Source organism: Coloeus monedula, assembly GCF_965178545.1.
Source record: "Coloeus monedula genome assembly, chromosome: 4".
Taxonomy (NCBI): Eukaryota; Metazoa; Chordata; class Aves; order Passeriformes; family Corvidae; genus Coloeus; species Coloeus monedula.
Window position 1 is genome coordinate 30397377 of NC_138784.1, and position 19247 is coordinate 30416623.

The following is a 19247-nucleotide window of genomic DNA, read 5'->3' on the forward strand; positions in this document are numbered from 1 at the left end:
TTTGATCTTGCAGAGGTGAACAGCATACTACATTGTGGATTTTTGCTTTCCTTTGTTTTTCCTTTCCAACCCTACTTTTCTTAGAAAGTAGGGTTGGAAAATGCTTGCTGCTCTAGCTAGTCTTGCTTTTCTAAAGGACACACTAGCTTTCCCACAGATGAAGATATTTTGGAAAGAGTATTTTTCAGACAGACCGCAGGGACTGCGCTTTGGGCAACAACAACTGTTGGAAAAAACAGCCAAGAAATTATTTTTCTCTTTTGGTGAAAGACCAGTTTGGTAAAGAACATTGCCCGGAAAAAATCCTTCAGTGGGCATTTAAAGAATTTTGCTTACAAAGGAGTGCTTAAATGAGAAAGGTTTGCCTTGGCATCTTACGAAATCCCAGTGCTAAAAAGCCTCTACTAATTGTAAATATCCAGCTGAGACACATGAGAGGATGTAGTCTCTTGAAAAATATTATATAAAGTGATAGCTGCATTAAGATCTTGAAAGTACATCCTTTACTGTGATGGTGCTGATCTCAGGAGGCAGGAGTAACCGTCTCCTTAGTTCTGCTTTTAAGAATAAACAGCTCCTTTACCCTGTGGAGCAGACATGCAAATGTGCCCAGTATAACAGGTTTTGAATCTGTTCCTAAAGAAACCTAAAAAGCACTGTCTAGTAAATCAAAGGCATGCCACTATAGTAATCTACAGAGAATCAAAGTCGGGGTACAAATAATCTTCAGAAAGTGCTTCTTCATATGTGCTTAATTTTCGAGCATTACATCATGAACTTGAGAAATAAGAGTTGAAGGGCGTTGAAACTGTGCATTTCAGGTCAGAAGGCAAGACTAGGCCCTGAATGCTGAAGGCCTTTACAGCAGAATTTTCTTCCATTGTTACTGTCCAATTCTTTTGATTTCACTTTTTCTTTCTAGCAAATCGCTCATCTTGTCTCCTGTCATTCCATGCTGATGGCTGTGTTCACTGAAGGTTATCATTTTATACATGCTAGTTTTTTTCCTTCCTGGGAAACAGCTGTGTTACTGGGTTATAGAGATTGTAGAGACTGTGTCCATAGAAGACCATATCTGTGCTGACCAGGAATCCTCTCCATCTGATTTATATCCTGTAAAATATTTATGATAAGTTGCAGTTCAGCACTGCCATTCCAGATGTAGATCACTTGTGCATAGTACCAGGGCCCTTTCCTTATGGTCACCTTTTGCAATAACCTGTATTGTTCAGCCCCCTGTCAAGTGTTTCTTCCCCCGCAATTGCCTGTAATTTCAAGTAACTGCAGCTCCCATCCAGAGGCCCACCTTGTCATTAGCTCCAGCTTTGAGTGGGTTGTTTCAAGATTCAGAGAACAGTACTCCTAAAGTAGAACAAATTGTCCCATTTGTAGTTCACGGACATAAAGATAGATCCATAACTTTTGATTTCTTTGCAGTGCATTGATACCACTGAATCAGCTAACCTTTTGTATGCAGTCTCACTTAATACACAGCCTCCTTCATCGTGTGATGTCAGTACAATCTCAGTATGCATCACTCATCCATGAGCAGCAAAATGGGATTAGCAGGGATCAACCCATACTGTTCAATGCAGCAGCACAGAGCTGTTGCACTAAGTATAGAATAACCATTGGGTTTGGGTTTTTGGAACACCATCAAATTATTTAGTGACCAGAAACATATATATAATTAAATCTTTCTTACAAATTATATTCATCATGATTGGCTTCTGGGTGAGGAAGCGCTGCCAAATCAGGTCATAAGCCATAAAAATAGGGGGACCAGTGAAATGCCTAATAATATATCTGAAGCCTTATGAACTGTGGACTGTATAAGGTATACTTCGGGCTAGTCTTTTATCTAAGTACAAAAGCTTTTCATGGTCTCTGATGTTTCAACATATAAAAACAATTAGGTGGATTTGTTGTTTATTTTTAATTCTGCCATATTTTAATTTCTCATATTAACAGTGTGCTGGCTTGCTTTTTAAATTCTAGATTCTACCTCAATATATGAATTTAGATTAACATTAAAAATACTAAATGATAATTTTTCGATTTGGTAACTAAATTTGCTCCTGGAACTTTTGTTTGCCAATGACATACTAATGAAATTTGGCTAGGAGTAACATCCAAATCATGCATATTTAAATCCTAATTAAGTGTAAAATTTATGCAAATACTTCAAATACATTTGATCTCTAATGAAAGCAAAAAATGCAGCTGTATTGTCTAATACTATGAAGTGCATTATCATAACCTCCAAGCATGCTTTTAAAAAGAACTGCAAGATGCGTTCCAAAATACATCCACAGCTCTTGCATTAATTTATAAGTAACTTGGAAAGCATTCTATTTTGTTATGGTTGGTTTTTTTGGGTTTTTTGGTACAGAGAAATACACATGTACATAATAAACCAAAAAAGGTGAAGTTCTGATAGAAATGGCTACATGAATTTGTAAAATAATACTTATCTCCATTTGGTCTCTTTTAGCTCAGTGATGTGATCATAGGATCCAGTCTCATGAACACTTGCATAATTTTTTTGTAATTTTACAGGTGTGAGTAATAATGGAAGGATCAGCTACGGTAAAGTGCGTAAGTGTTTTTTAGGTTTAAGGCATTAATGACTAGTTAATACTCTGATAAGAAGGATGAATGTTTATAAAAATCAACACATTGCAATACTGTCTCAGAACATCCAAATGCCTTTGTAGTTTTAATCATTTCATATCATCTTCAACAGAGCTGAGAAATTTCCATTCCATCTGCTATGTATAATTCCTTGAGTGTGGAAGGAAAACAGTGTGTTGCAACATATTTTCAAGACAGTGTTCTTGAATTGAAAATATGAGCACAGAAATGCTTACTGGTAATAAATCGGTAAAATTTCTCTGTTGATGTTGGAGGAAAGTATAAGTATGAAGGTGTGGGTGGGTGAGGGAAGAAGAAATCCCCAGAATTGCTAGAGCTCATTTTAGAGCTACAGATTACTGTGAATAATTGACAGTTGTCACAGCTAAACACTGATCCTTGTACTGTCCCTTACACTGTACTGGCAATGTTTTTATTATAGTCTGTACGTACCCTTCTGTGCTGTGGTATACATCCATTTTTGTTATTACTGTTCAGTATGGTTTCTCCATCCTACATACGCTGCACAACATAGTGTTCTTTCTTCCCTTCTGTTTTAATTTGCTTCTTCCCACAAAACCTAGGGTCTCTGTTCATATGTGAAAGTGCTTATAAAGCAAAATGAGCATGAAAATTCAGTGCCTGAAGCACGCTGCAGAGAGTGAGCCCCACAGTCTTGGGGGGCATTGTGCGGGCCTTGTCCACTCATAAGTGTTTTCCTTAGAAGCAGAATGCAAGTTCAGCAGGAGAACACAATGTTTAGATGCAGAAGTGGACTCTCTAAATACACCAGATTTCTGTTAGTGTAGGCTCACTGATGGATGTGCAGAGATTTGTTCTCAAATGGTATTCAGATGGAGTCGTTAAGTACAGAAAAGTAAAATACACATAACTAGCCAACACAATTTATTTCTGAAAGTAGGACAAAAAGGAGCCAGATCCTGTTTCCTGGTTTGGTTGGCAGTGTGGTCTCACAGATGTTTGCACTGGGAGTTGTATGTGTGGATGCAAGGATAGAGGCCAGGGATACTTGCATCTTGGCTGTGGTATTGACTTGCATTAATGAAATCGTAGCTGAAAAAATTTTCTGAAGGATTTGGTGTAGTGTGATGCCTTCTGCAGTTACAGTTTTAAACTGATGGTGTGTTATGCTTATCTGATTTGAGGTACAGAACTACCATGCCTACATTCCAGTACAGGTTCTGATGGCCAAAAATATTATCTGAGAATTATCTTCTAAGCAGTATGAAATACATAAATCTTAAATGCGGGGCTTTGGTTTTGAATATATTTCACTTGATTGTGCTCTTTATGGTTTTGGTACACAGACTGAAGGCAAAACCTCACTCTGTATGAAGTCAACTTTGAAAGGTTTTTTGTAGTGTTTTTTAGATGTCTTGATCTCATTCTTTGCCTGGTGTATTTATAGTTTGGTTTTGTGCATTGTTTTTGTAGTTCAAACAGACAGAAAAAGTTCTGTCCTTTCTGTCTCAAATTAAAAAAAAAAAGTTTCTAGGACGTTACAGTGCCATTTTAATAATTGAGGTACTTCATTTCTCCGAGGAAGCTGAAGGCTGTGTTTCTTCAGGGTTATATTAGCATATTTTTTCAAATGTTCTACCAATATTTTTTGCCTTGTGTTGTCCAGGTGAAGAATATTTGCTCTGGAATGACTGCTGTACTCAAATGGATTAATTTGACCAGTGGGAGGAAACCCTTGAAGTTCTGCCAAGTTTTTAAAATCTTAATATTCAATAGTTTGAAGATTTCATCTTATTTTTTAATGAAAAATACTGGTTTAGGTGGTATTGAGTGGTTGCTCTGTTTTTACAGTGACTTAATATTTTCCTGAGTATCACATAACAGAATCTTAGGAACCACCCCATAAAATAATCTGTAAATACACAGTGTTTTGTAGTGTTCCTCATCCAGCTCCTGGAGAGTACAATATAGCAAGTGTATTGCTGCTTTGGGTTATTTAAATGTATCTTTTATGGCAGCTGTCACCTGCAATCAACTAATTTTACTGAGTGGGTCTGACTGCCTTACAGCAGTGTAATTAAATATTATACAGTGCAGCATGCCAGCTCTGAAATATCAGAAATTCACCTGCTTGCATTCTACATTTTCTGAAGAAATAAAGGGCTCTTGACAACAGCCTCTTCAGCAGTTGTTCGAAATATTTTGTATTTCAAGTCCAAAAAAAGTCAGGTTTTATTATGTAAAAACTGAGTAATCATTAGCAGAGCCTAACATTCAGATCAGGTAAATGAATGTGTAGTTAATGAGGCTGAAATATGATTAAGCTGTATGACAGTAGCATTTGAGAAGCCTACATAAATAAACTTAAAAGGTTGTGATGATGCATCACAAGCTTCATGAATGCAAAGCTGTTCAAAGAATGAATATGTAGTTTCACAAACGTAGATTTTTCACACTTCTCTGTTCTCTGTCAAATTGGAAATGATAAAAAACAGCCTTGGAAGTTTTCTGGAGCAAGGGTGAGGTCAAGGTGGTGGAAAAGAAACTAAATAGAGTCCTGTCCCATAAAAACCAGTAGTGGATTCTCAAGACATTTAGTGAGATTTTGTTACACTTGAGCCAGTCCAAAGTCAAGTTGCAGTTAAAAGTGTAAAGTGAGGTTCTGCCTCCATGCTTTTACCAGCAGCTGTGCTGTGTATACCCCATGGAGATCTAGTTCAGAAACCTAAATCAAAATTGCACTTCTTTTTTGTGGGGGGGGGGAGGGGGGGGTGGACCTTGAGCCACATTTTTGATAGAACCAGTAAATTGTGGCAGGCACAAAGATTCATCCTTACTTAGACTATGGAACATGCCTGGGTTCAATCCCCATTCTATACCCAAATCAGTAATCATAAATGCTAAGTCTCCAATATTTCTTACTTTGACTAGAAAATCTCCACATGTGTATTTTAATTTTATTTATATGAATTTAAAATATGTATTTATATGGTTTACATGTCCAGAATGGATAGTGGTTGTGGAATCAAGCATTTTTTTGCAGACATACTCAGCTCTGTTTCATTTAAGGGAAAATGCCACCTTGTATGACTGTGATTTTAGTTCTTTATTAAAGCTAGTTGAATCAAATTTCATTGCAAAATTTAGGTAGTGAAATCTGAAAAACAGCTTAGTCTCTGTCAAATAGTAGAGATACTCACAGGACATAAAAAAAGAAAGAGTTAATTGAGTACATGAAAATATATATTCATAAAAAGTGTTTTAAAATGCATTTACATTCCTAATGAAAACACTTTCTTTCTTTAATCCACCAGCTGACTGACGTGTGACAGTATGTCAGTTACTGAGACCATGCAAAGAAATGCCAGGCAATTCTGCAGGCTCTCTGGAGCTCAGCTTAAGTAAATCCAGTTAAGTAAATCCAGCACAGGAAAGAAGGTGATAGTGTGGGTCTTTGTTATCATAGATGGATGAGGAAAAGAAACATTGTGGATTAATTGAAAAATGGCTTAACTCGGAAGTAATTTGAGGTCAAGGTTTGTGGTTAATTTAAATTGCAGTTAAAGGAAGAAGAGGAAGCATCTTTATAAAATTGTTGGGTTTAGTTAATTCCTCGGCCAGGCGTCTTGTTTATACACACTGCTGTTCTAATTGTTATGGCAGTTTTCATAATTATGAAGTAAAAAAAAATTCAGTTCCACTTATGTTCAAACATAAATTTATTCCACTTTACAATTGAATAATTTCAGTGGTTCATTTGAGTTGCTTTCTGGTTTCTTATGTTTGTTAGCATTGGTGTTGGCATTATTTCAAACTTAGCAAAGCAGTGGTACCTTACTGGGTACAGTGTTTTCCTAAAATATATGTGTGTATTCTAAAACATGCCATGGTCTAGAAACTTATAATCATTATTAAGCCAGGCTGATTGCATTTTGAACTGTGTTTTCTTTGAATAGTGCTGTTGTATTTATTTTGGGTTATGCCAATAGTAACAGGAGTTTGAATGACAAAATGTGAGAAGTACAAGAAAATGCTCCAGATTATATAAAGGGTTAGCTCAGCACTCGCCAAACTTGAAAATCGAGTAATACAACAGTGCACAGTCACCATGCATTGCTCAATTTCAAACCCTGCTGAAGGTGCAAGGTTAAGCCAGATGATGTGGGCGTGGCATTTAAAAAAAGGGATATGCATTTTTATAGATATAAAACAAATGTGCACATCTAGGTATACTTTATTAAAGGGTGTCTATTGCAAGAATTTTTCAGCGACATTGAAAAGAAATCCATGTGGTCATCCTGTACATCAGTATAATATTTATAACTATTCTCATTGAGAATGTTGTTTAACCTTTTTCACACTTAAAGACTAGATTTGCATGATAGCTTAGTAGGCTGCCTAAGAAATGTAAGGGTTGAAATGGCATTCCTTGAAAGACGAGTCCAAGATTATATGATGGTGTAGCCAAAATAAGAAGAGACTATAATAAAAACTGATGAAATACAATTTAAAAAGACCACTGAGAAGTCTGTGTTTCAGCTTGTTTTCCATACCAGTTTATCAGTTTGGAGTTACAGATGACAGAGTAGGGTGAGGAAAGAGAGCTAAATGATTAAGACCCTTATTGGAATGGTTGTGCCAGCAAAAGCCAACACAAGTGAACGGCCACTGCAGAAGTCTTGTGCTGTAAGGACAGCTGGAGTTGTGCCTGTCTGTTCTCCAGACTCTGAGGATGACATTTTAGGGCAAGTCTAAGATTAGAGCCAAAAGTACAATATCATTTCCCCAGTGTATTGTATCAGTTTCTAGCTCAGAGACTTCCTGAACTAGGCAAGTCTCTGTGTGGTTAGCAACCCTGAGCAGATTGCTTGTTCAGTCTCCCCTTGAGTCTTGGAGGTTCTGGTAGTTGTAACATCCTGTGGTGAGGAGTTTCCACAGAAGAATCATTTTGTGTGCAGTATGCAACCTGCCATGGCTGGCTTTTTCACTCTTGTGCTGAAGGAGGTGGTGGATGCAGCGAGTTCCCAGGTGTCCTCTTCAGCCCTCCACTGAGTCCCTGGATTGTATCAGGCTTCTATTGTTTTAATCTATATGAGAGCGGAAGATGAGAGCTGTGCATGATCTCAAAATGCAGTAGATCCACACACTTGCACAGTGAATTTTCTAGTGGTTTTTTACTCACCTTTTAATTTCCATCATTCATTTTGCCTGTGGCTGAATATTAAACCAATAGCAACATATGGTTACTGAGTTATGTTTACCAAGTACAGTGACACTAACGTAAAGGATGTTTGTGAGTTTTATATGGGGGAAACATTTTTTTAAAGACAAACCTATAATCACAGAAATAAAATTGTAAGAAGCAATTTTTATAGATGTATGTAGTAAAGGCATTTAACTTTTACAGTTTAGATGTATTTTCAAGCCCAGACAGTTGACTTAACTCACATCTTAAAACTGCAGTGTTATACTTCAAATATAGTGATTCAACGTATTAATCATTCTGGAAAAAATGAAGTGAATTAAAGGAAATTGTAACTTCAAAAGAAGTACTCGTGGGTCTTTGGAGAGAGAGAGAGTTAAGTAGTTTTTTCAAAAGCACTTTATTTAACTCTTGTATCTCATAAATGCATGAAAACTGTAATAAAGAGTCTTGTAAATTAATTTCCAGCAACAGTTTGCTTGATGATCTTCAATATTTGTTCCAGCTCTTGGCTGTTAACAGTCGCATTTGCAGGGAGGAGGTAATATAATGCAGAATTCACGCAACCATTTCTTTAGAAGTTCCTAGCATACAGCAATGCACACTGAATTGTTGGTAACAATTCTTCAACAATACTTTTCTGAACCTTAAGCCCGTACCTTATACCATCATATGCCATACGATCCCTCATTTTGGTAAATTAATGTGTATCAGGATTTTAAACCCCTATTTATAAGCAAGCAGGATTAATACTCGTCTTAGTCAGAAATACAGTGTCATGTGAGTGTTTTTTAACCTTCGCTTCATTGTCTGCCAGCAGTTATGCCTGTCCAACTACATAACCTAAATTATTGTTGCAAAATTTTATAATGGGCTCCACAATTTAGTACAGTACTTAGGACAGTGAAGGAAGGTAATAGTTGCCTATGATGACAAAAGTTACTTCTGTGTAATTGGATCTTATTATATCAACCATTTTTCTTTCATTTTTATATAAATTTACTTAATAGTGTGATCTGTATTTATCCTTATATTTGAGCTGAACTTTTCATGTGTTAGGATATTTTAGGAATTTTGTTTTAAACTGTAAAATATATACAAATTTACCAGTGCCATGAGGAAAACAAATTTTCTAAATAATCATCTCTGTGCATCACACTGTCATGTTACTAATGAACATAAAACCCAATCTCTACATAGACATTTGGTGTATTCATAAATGCTGGCCTCTTTTGTGTACTTCACAGTTCATGAAGGTAGATTACTTTTAGCATGAGTAGACAAAAGCCATAACATACAAGGTACTATTCATTTGTGCACCAGCACACATTAACTCAGTGTGAGGTGTTTAGACTCGAAACTTTATCAAATTCAAATCAAATTAGCAAGAAAGTTGGAAAGCAAAAAGCAGATGTTAACTTACCAAATGCAGTAGTTGTGCTGAAGGTGAACCTGTGTCCTGTCATGTGGAAGTAGAAATAGATTGTATTAAAAATTGCTGAGGAATTTGCTGCCTGCTGCCTTAGGATAAATCTGCTGTTGAAGGCATGCAACAAGGAAGCTGGTACCACTCTTAAAGTCAAAAGGCTGATGCAAACTATTAGAACAGAAATAAGCATTTGGGGTAGAGATGTGCAGAGGTCTGAAGACCCTGGTCATACTTCACAAACATATACACAGATGTATGGTGTATTTTTCCTCATGTTCACCCGCTCTGAAGCTGTGTTTATCAAGGATGCAGGCAGGTTTGTAACAGTGCTGACATGTCCTTTCTGTTTTCTGCCTGCAGCATGTTTTTTTCCCAGGGCTTTTGTTTTTTTCCCTGCAGCAGCTGAGTTAATGTTTCTTGGGTTTTTGTCTCACTGTGTTATTCATGTTTATATGCAAAAATTCCTTGCATAATTATTTCTTAAGGTCACTGACCTGTCCTTGGGTAATTCTGTCTGTGTACTTCTGTCTCTGCTTCAGACTAATCATAACGATGTATCTAGAAGGTTTTTGTGTTTGTGGGGAGGGAGGGGGTTCCCTTCAGGATCCTGTTTCCCTTAGGTTATTAGGCATTTGTTGCTGTTCCTTTTCTTCACCATTGAAATTCTGCTTTCCATAAAATATGTTCTCCTAGCTGTATTATTCTTACTACCTTTTTTGAAGCTGAAAGCAGGATTTTGGGGTCCCTGCATGTGGGAATATAAATTGGAGTGGTGAAGTAGCATCCCAGAGTGCTCCCTGTCCCAAGAGGCATGAGTGAAGCTCTGAGCACACCCTGGGAGCAGTGCCTCTGGTGGGTGCTGCTCCATTCAGTAGCACTCATGCTGCAGTTGCTCAGTGCATGGCTGCTGCCTTTTCTGTCTTCTGAATAATACTAAACATTAATCCTTTATGTTAACAAGAATCAAGTAATGGAAGAGTAAAATTACTTGAATCTCAGCTGTGCTTTGGGCATAGCTTCTGTTCTTTTCTGTAGTATAGGGACAGTGCTTGCATGTAGCTGCCAGATGACTCTGATCCCATTTTCTGAAGTGAGAGTATTTCATCTTTATTTTCTGTATGAATGACTCCACTGGTGGTTCTGCTAAGTCCACTGTCAAGACAGTCAATGCAAGTAGACATCTGGTTTGCTTCTTTTGGGGGTAAAAAATGTCCTCATGTTTTTAGAGTTAGCCTGCTTCTAGGACCGTGTCGATCCTTGAGGGCTAGTCCGTGTGTGAGGAGTCGGGTTGCTGAGGGAACATGAATACTCAATTTCTGTGCACACTTGTAAATAAGATTTAAAAATTTCCAACATTTCATTCTTTTAGAAAGTTCTTATCAATGATAATAACTTTTTAAAAAAAACACTGTGAACCATCTGAAACACAATCCAGTAGAAAGTCAAAATAAAGAATTGAACACTTAATTTTTCTGATACCCTGTAAGTTAATAACCTTAATTATGGCACGACAGGTCTGGGAGGTATAGACAGGTACATTTACTTCTGAAGATGTCCAATAGCAAGGCCTTGGTAGTAGTGACCTGTGAGAATTCTGAGGGAGAATATTTTCAAAGGCTTACAGTTGATTTTGCTCATCACAGTTGATCTAACCGCTGTCCTATTTAAAAGTAAAGATGAAACATTGTGCAGTAAGACAGAAGAAAATAATTAGTGTTCTGGTTTTATTGACGTTCTAAGACTGGATATTCAGGGCATTTACTCATCCAGCAGCAGAGTGACAGGATTTAGTAAAGTTAAATTTGGGTAACACTTACTGCCATGTTTTGTACTTTTTTGTTGATAGAGAAATGACCGTAGTATGATGGTCTACTGTTAGCATGAAAGATAATCTTACCAGACTGGTGATTTCCTGTTTACTAATTCTTTTTTTTCTTTCTTTTTTTTCTTCTGGCATGTTCCTGACAATCCTGCTTGCTTGTGGCAATGAATATTTTGATCCCTGTGATTTGTAGAGCCTATTGTGAAGAATGGCAGGCCTCCAACGTCTCACAGCATGCACTCATTTCTCCACCAGTACACGGGATCTTTCAAGAAGCCCCCTTTACGGAGACCACACAGCGTCATAGGGGGCAGTCTCGGCTCTTTCATGGCAATGCCCAGAAATGGGAGCAGATTAGGTAATTTCCTACATTGTTTGTTTAAATTGATTTTTCTGTGAAAAAAAATGTTTGTATGGATTTGTAGCAAGAGGTACAGATATTCTAATGCTTTATTAAATCTCTGAATATGCAATAATTTTTTCTGGAGTTTGAGAAATTTGTTTTTAAGGAACTGAATGTCTCTTAAGATTTTCAGGAAGAAAGCAATTAGAAAAACAAACAGAAATCACCCATGAATTTTTGACAAGTTACAAAAGTAACAAAATAGTCTTTCTTAATACTTTGCAAGGAACTCATGTATCCATCTCAGTTAAGCATTGGCAAGAATGTAATACCAAAAAAAAAAGAGGATAATCATCCTGTATGTGAGATTTTTTAAAAAACTGGTGTATCACTTCTCATTACTACAGAGAAAAAAAATGTTTCTGTCAGTGACAAATTAAGGCCACTCAACTCTCAACTATAATTATGTTTTTGTTGTGGTCCTGAGCTATATTTGTGCTTCCGTGAAGCAAATAAGTTATGAAATATTTTTTTCTTCTTCAAGTAATTTATCATGTTGCTGCCTCCAGTCACCATTAATGTTTTATCCTGCTTTTATGTTATTTTAAATTATGCTTAATTAATTGATACTAGAAAATGAGAGCAAGTCACAGCTTAATTAGAGTTTTATTATTTTTTCAATCTCCTGCCCTCCTTTAGAAGTGTGATAAACTGATCTTCAAGATTAAGCTGTGAATCTTCAAGACAGTAGTCAAACCACTTATATCCTCCTCTGGTGTAATACCACTCATCTTGTTCAAAACCATGCCTTTTACTGTTTGAGTTACCATTCAAACTGCAAAAAGACTTACATCCTTTTGAATTTACTATAGCAGCTGTTGCTATCACACAAGAAAATAGGTTTTAGTATGCACGGTTTGACTACGACATCAATTTCTGATTTCACTCAAGTCCTGTACACAGTATTTGCTTTTTCATTTTTGCCAAGCCAAGCTTTAGTTAAGTTGCCAAGAATCTAACAGGAAGAGAGAGTTTTAAAAAAAAATTAATTGTGTACTTAGAGAAATCTGTGTTTAGGAATATGTAGTCCGTATGGATTATTTGTCAAGCTAGATATGTGTAAACTAAGTACAGGAGCAGCAAAGATGTTTTTGAGTACAGAGATGCCTGTACTCTCTTAATTGTGCATTGCCTTTAACAACAATTTGTAATTTTTTTGAAGTAGTATGGAATACATGTACAGAATGTATTGTGGAATCACAGAATGGTTTGGGTTGGAAGGGACCTCAAAGATCATCTAGTTCCATCCTCTCTGCCATGGGCAGGGACACCTTCCACTGGTTGCTCTGTATTTGTATGCTAAATCCCTCTTTTTGCTTTGGATACAATAATGTCTTATTTTTTAGTGTCTTATTTGATGGAAATACAAGCTACCTGTACGTGTTATCTAGTGGTGAAAAACAGGAGTACAAGTATGTGCAAGCATAATTCCTCTTTCTGCTCCTTTTTCACATCTTTCTTTCTTTCTTCTGTTCCTGCCATATGAGAATGGTTGTTACTCATCAGGAAGCTGAGGTTTTCCCTGTTGGAATAATGACATCAGAAACAAAACGGTCAAATATGCTGCACTGCATGAGACTTTTATTTTCTTTGCTTTCTTCATCCACCCTCTTTTCTTTGCAGTTTTTCCTCTATTTCATAGGTAGAAAAAGGGTATCAGAGAGATGTCCTTGAAATACCACAAAATCATGGCAGGTAAAAGGATGGTTATCTGGTTAAAGAAAACCAGATTAATCTGAGACCTGCCACAAGTGCATCTTTATGCTGCCTGTGTTTGAATGAGATTATCAATATAAAAATCGGTTGAGAAGCCCCAAGGTGTTTTGGAGTTTTGTTTGCTTTTTGAGCATTGAACTTGAGTTTCTGGAGTTGTGGTAACATGTACAATCCCAAAATACTTTAGAAGTAATTTCTACTTGGAAATTCTTTGTTAGCTTTGTTTTGTAAAATGCTGTGTAAAGGAAAAATTTTTGAACTGTGCCTTTGTTTAAAAGTTTTTAGCAATTTTTAAATTTAGTGTTCAGTTACCAGGATGATTTTAAATAGCAGAGGTGTTTCTCAGGCCAAACTGTAAAACTACTGAATGAGGGTTTAGCTGAGGGATTTTTTTTAGTTCACTTGTATCGGTACAGCTTCTACAGTCTTGTACCTCTGGAAGCATTTAACTGCTGCAGTCCACGACAAAGCCAGAGCTAATAAACCTTTTTTGGACCTGACCTGGCTGAATGAAGAGCAAATCTGATTGTCCTTGTTCCATATTTATATTAATGCTGCCTCTGGGGAGGCTCCTGGAATGTGCAGAGCTAACTGAAAGTGGTCCTCCTGGTGAACTGCAGTTAACGGCCAGGAGAGAGTTAATCCTTGCTTTTTCCAGTGACGTTGATACAGTCATGGAGAAGTTTTGTTTCATTGTCATAAATATTAGTTGAAAGGAATGATGTTTCCATACACCTTTCACAGTTCGGTAATGGTAACAGCAAAGGCAGTTTCTCACTATGGCCTTCCTCAGTTTGCATTATATTATCAGCGAAACTAATCGTACAATGTAGACACTTCATAGAAACTAAGCTTCGGAAAAGTGCACCTTGGAAGAAATCCATTATGCAAGTCACATGATTATTCTTGTAATAATTTGAAGTAAGGTGGAGAGATCATGCAGTCTGACTCAGTACTAATTAGTGACTTTGATTATGGCTCACTTGGAGGAGTTCTCATTTGCTGTGCTGTAGGTTCCCTGTATTAATTTCTTCTGTGATGTGTTCCTCACAGCTGAAATGAGGACAGCCTTTTCCTTTAAGTGTAGTTCTCTAGTTTCCCTGTTATATTGTAGTCATCTACATCTAGCTTTTCATTACGTGGCCATTCTGGATATTTAATAAGATATGTAGAGTACATTAAAATAAACATCTGTGTAAGAGAATGGCTTGGTATTGCAGTGAAAGCAATTCAATACGTTATTGGATGTTTAAAACCTCTGAAGACTATGCAAGCAAGCTTTGATGAGGTAAACTTGTCTACAGAAAGACTTAGAGAAATTAAGGAAATATTTGAATGGCTTTCATCATTGCTTAATCAAACATCATTGTGCACCTGTGTAAAAATGATTAAAATGTCTGGGTTAATGCCTTAGTCTGGGGTTTATGCTATTAAAGTAATGAACATAAGGCTCTACCAATGCCTTTTTAATTGAATCAAATAAAAGGATGCATTTATATCAGATGATAACACAGTCAAGTTATTTTTTAAAAAGCTTAAAATTATATCTGTTTAGAAAATAATTAAAGCATCTGCAAACCCTTATAAATCGGAACAGTGGGGTATTTAGCCCATTGGAAATACATCTGCTTAATGATACGTTTTTGGTTGCTACAGCCAGTATTCTGCTTAAACCCTCTTGGTTGTGGATATGTAGCTTATCCAGACTTACCAGAATTTATCATAACACAGGGGTATTCAAATCATCATCCTATGTAAGTCTGAAATACTGCACTTTTAGACTTGAATGGTAGAGACCCTTTTTGTCTTCATATTCCTGATTTATAAAGAACAGACACTCCTTGTTAGCTACATTATCTGTCCCAAATATATGGGTTTGTGTTACTAGTTCTTGAAATAGTGCTTAGTTGTGTGTTATTACGTAGCTGATATTGTTAGCAGAAGAATTATCATTGTCAACTAGGGTGCTCTATGTAATTCTGAGCATTGCATTTCCAATTGTCTTTTTTTACTAATTATTTCATAATACAAATGTTTTGTGGAATTAAACGTGTAAAAATATGACAGCATCAATTCCATAATTACTTTATTTAAATAACCAGTCTCTCAGAAAAGAAATCATGTAATTGCACCATGGCTTAAAATGTAGCACTACTTTAATTTTGTCAGTTTTTATTTTGTGAGATTGGTGAGATAAGTGTCCCTTATCTAGCTTCCATAAAGAAAACAGACTTTGGGTCCCAACTGATGGGCTTGTTCTAACATGAGGATAAATAGATTGGGGAACCCCTGTCAGTAGCTGTTGCACTTCATTTTACTAACAGAATCTCAAGAGCTGTAACTGCTAAATTGGATTACATGACATCTCAGAAAAGAGAGTTTTTATTAAAGAACCAATACGGTGAATGTGCTGTTTACCAGATATAACAGTGCTGGCGTAACAGCTTTGCTGCAAGTAGTGTTTTCAATAATGCTTTTATATTACTGAAAGTAATTTTCCACAGTTTGTTAAGAGATTTTTAAAAAGACAGCTGTCAAGTCACTACAGAGAATAAGACATTTCTTAGAAACTTGGCAAAAGAGAATTACATTTTTTCTGTTTAGCTTTAAAACTAAGGCTGATCTTTAGGAACAGCTTTCTGAAAATCTTTCCCTGTGATTCAAACTGCAGTGCCTTTAGAAGCACTGATGAGTGTTTAGCTTGTTTGAAATCAGAAGATTACTTATTACATAAGGAGTGCAGGTTAATTTTTTTTTTATTTAGTCCAAATCTGAGCGTGACTTGCAGGGAAAATTCTGATTCAGTGTGGATTTTAAATAGCAATCCAATATAAATCCGCATCACTGCTGGAAAATTTGCTTTGTGCATGAGATGCATGCTTAGTTTGTGTATTTAATTACAGTATTTTGAGTTAAAATATGTTGCTAATAGCTTACAAGTTAATCTTTCTTTTTATATCCATTCTGTTTTCCATAAAAGGAAATTTTTTGTACTAAGGAAGAATTTGTTCCTTTGAAGTCTGCATGATGGATGCTATGTGAGCCAAACTAGACAAATATTTTAGAAGATGTGTAGATAACGAAACATTGCCCTAATGGCTTTTTTTTTTCCTAGAAAATCCAATTTTCTTGCTTGTTGATGGTGGTGAAACTTGCAATTTCTCTTTTGGTTTTGGGGGGCTTTTTAAAGTTGCTGTAATGCTTTGCAAATGTTAAATACTTTCAAATGTATTGGTGGTAAGGCTGAACTGATCTCTGTGTGTTTTGCTAATATTAGCATTTTTTAGGGATAGAGTTCTGGGATTTTTAGTTGTTCCTCAGGTTCTCTTACACCTTGTACAAGATAATGATTACTAACAAGGATCAGAAGACAGGGAAATTGGTGTCTTTTGAAGCACCTACTTTATATGTATAGATATTCAATTTCTACACTAATTTTGGAGTTCAGGTATTTCAGAGGTGATGATGGAGCATTATTCATAGTGAAGTGCTTGTATGACCAATTTCCCATGTGTCCTTTTGCAAATCATTTGGCTCTTTATGCTATTAATGACACCACCTTTATTTTCTCTTGTTCGCTACAGTGTTTGTCTCCGAAGTCTGAAAAATTCCTTGGTGCTTAAAAGCAACGTACATATGTATGCATATATGCATAAACTTTTATGTGCCTGAATCTTCAGGGTTGTTTAAAAATTACCAATTTCACTAGATATTAAGATCCTGCAACATCACATAACTCATGTTGTCTGTTACGTAAATTCCTTCATAAGGTCACAAATTTCACTTAATGGCTCTTAAAAGTCAGGTCCACTTCTAAATGCACTTTCATCTTGTGAGCCTTGATTTAGATGGTCATAATACATCCCATGATTTCACACATGGATGCCTGAGGGTTTTATATCTGAAGTTTCCATATTTGTCATTTCTCAAAATAATACTATACCTCTCAGTAGGATTTTTAAGCTTTCTGAAGATACATTTAGGTTACTAGCATCAGGTAGTCTGATTTGAAAATGTTAATTATTCTCAGTAATGTTGTATATCCAGCATTCTCTTCTAAAAGAGAAGTGGTACTGAGAGATTTTAGGAACTGAAGCTGGGAGAGGGAGGTGGCTTTTGGGAATTACAGTTGGGGTTGGAATGTCTGTCTTTTGTTTTGGAAAATTGAGTTCTGCTGCAGTTCAAGTAAGTTTGCATAGAACTCCTATAAAGTAATCCTGTTCATTTTGTGGTTATTACTGAGCCATATAAAGTATGTATCAAGACTGCCATGGCTGTGATGAGTCTTTCACTCTGCTGTATAACTCAATGCATAGTAATGATTCAGTTCTTTTCTATCTGTACAAGAAAGCTGTTTGATGCATTGCTGTTTAACCGTTTTCAATTCTTTGGATTATTTTAAAGATATTGTTCACGAAAATTTGAAAATGGGGTCAGATGGGGAAAGTGACCAGGCTTCTGGAACGTCATCTGATGAAGTTCAGTCTCCCACAGGAGTTTGTCTCAGAAACCGGATACATAGACGAATCTCAATGGAGGTAATTCACTTTTCATATAAGGATCGTTTAAATTGACAAGAGAGCTGGGGGTTGCTTTAATTGTTTATTGTAACTGGTTGTCTTCTCAATTAACTGTAACCAACCGTTCTGCCATATATTTCATGCAGAAAGCATTATTTGAATACTATTTAAATTTGTCTCCATTTTTCACACAGAACGATGGTTATCTTGCACTGTTTATGAACTGTTAATTTTGAAAATCTAAATGTTTTGGAACTTGAATTTTTGGGAGGAATTTCTGAAGTGTAGCATTTGAGTCGCTTTCTCTTGCACTGTGTGCAAGCCACTGTATGTATTCAAGAAGATACATGGTTTAGACATCTTTTACTTAACACTGTTTTCTAGTCTTTGCAAAACTAATGCTACAGCAGCAGTGGTCCTGACTGCTTCAGCCTCTTCCTCTCTTCCTGTTTTTTTTCATGAACGGAACTTTACAGGATGGTAAACAAAAGGAGGAAAAGTACCTTATGAATAACTGTGCACATAATTTCCTTTATTTATGAGTCTCATTATGAATACTAGCCACCCTTGTGCTTGCTTTGTTGTCATTTCCCTTGGTGAACTAAAACAGAACACTTCCCTTTTTCTAGAGTGTATAAAAGTTACAGTTATAATGATGCCTTTGTTACAGAAGCATGTAGAATTTTGTAGTTGCTGCTTTATAGTACACATAGGAATATGCATAGTTTTAAGATTTTGAATCTTCATTCAAGGCCTCATATCAAATACTGCATTGGGAAACAGATTTGGATAAGTTACAGTAGGGTGTACATGCCAAAAATTTTTTATTTGTAAGGCATTCTGTTATGCTTGAAATTCCAAGACTCCAAGCATGTAGTGCAGATATGATTTCAAATATATGTAAATTAGCTGCATTAATTATTTATATAGTTTCTTGCACCTGGGAGGTTTTGTAGTCAAATTTTTAAATTTGTATGTTAATCTCAGGTTTGATCTCCAAACTTTGTTCTCCCAACTTTGCTTGTTCAAGTTGATTTGAGGCAACAAAGGTGGGTCTATTGGTTTATGCAGGATAGTTAAATTAGGGATAAAAGTCATTGTGAAAACTTGCTTATCAGAATGTATGCTGCAGAAACTAAAAATCAAGGAAATTATTTTAAAGGATTATTTACTTTTTGTTCATTGTCTGTTTCCTCTACATTTTGAAATGCGTATTTAGAACAGGAAAGAAATAAAGAAATTTATGATGCATAATGAAATTAAACAACTGAAATGGAAATCTGTCAAATCTTCCAGAGAGGGCTAAGAACCATTAAAGGATTCTCTTTTGTTTTGGAATTCAAGAACTCCAAAAGAAATTACTAAAGAACTCAGGAATAGTAAAGGTCAGGAAATTACTGTGTAATTTTTCAGAAGGCTTTTTTTAAATGAAAGCATCTCTTCATTTGAATCTTTAATTGTAAAACAATTCTAATATTACTGTTTAAGAGGCTTTGGGAAACTTTTAAGTTTTGTTTATGCAGTGCTTATTTTCTCAC

At 36.0% G+C, this 19247-nt stretch overlaps 1 protein-coding gene across 3 annotated transcripts in view; it reads left to right on the plus strand.

The window, feature by feature from the left end:
• The window catches only part of CDK17 (cyclin dependent kinase 17), a 90579-nt gene that overhangs the window by 39623 nt on the left and 31709 nt on the right, over nt 1-19247 (plus strand). The window contains exons 3-5 of one of the 3 annotated variants that reach the window (XM_082279723.1): nt 2560-2598; nt 11264-11428; nt 17594-17727. In XM_082279723.1, the coding sequence (XP_082135849.1) occupies nt 2560-2598; nt 11264-11428; nt 17594-17727 (338 nt within the window). Of the gene's footprint in view, nt 1-2559; nt 2599-2792; nt 2873-11263; nt 11429-17593; nt 17728-19247 lie in introns of those variants that run through there. The other 2 variants (XM_082279725.1, XM_082279724.1) reach the window with 2 other exon arrangements.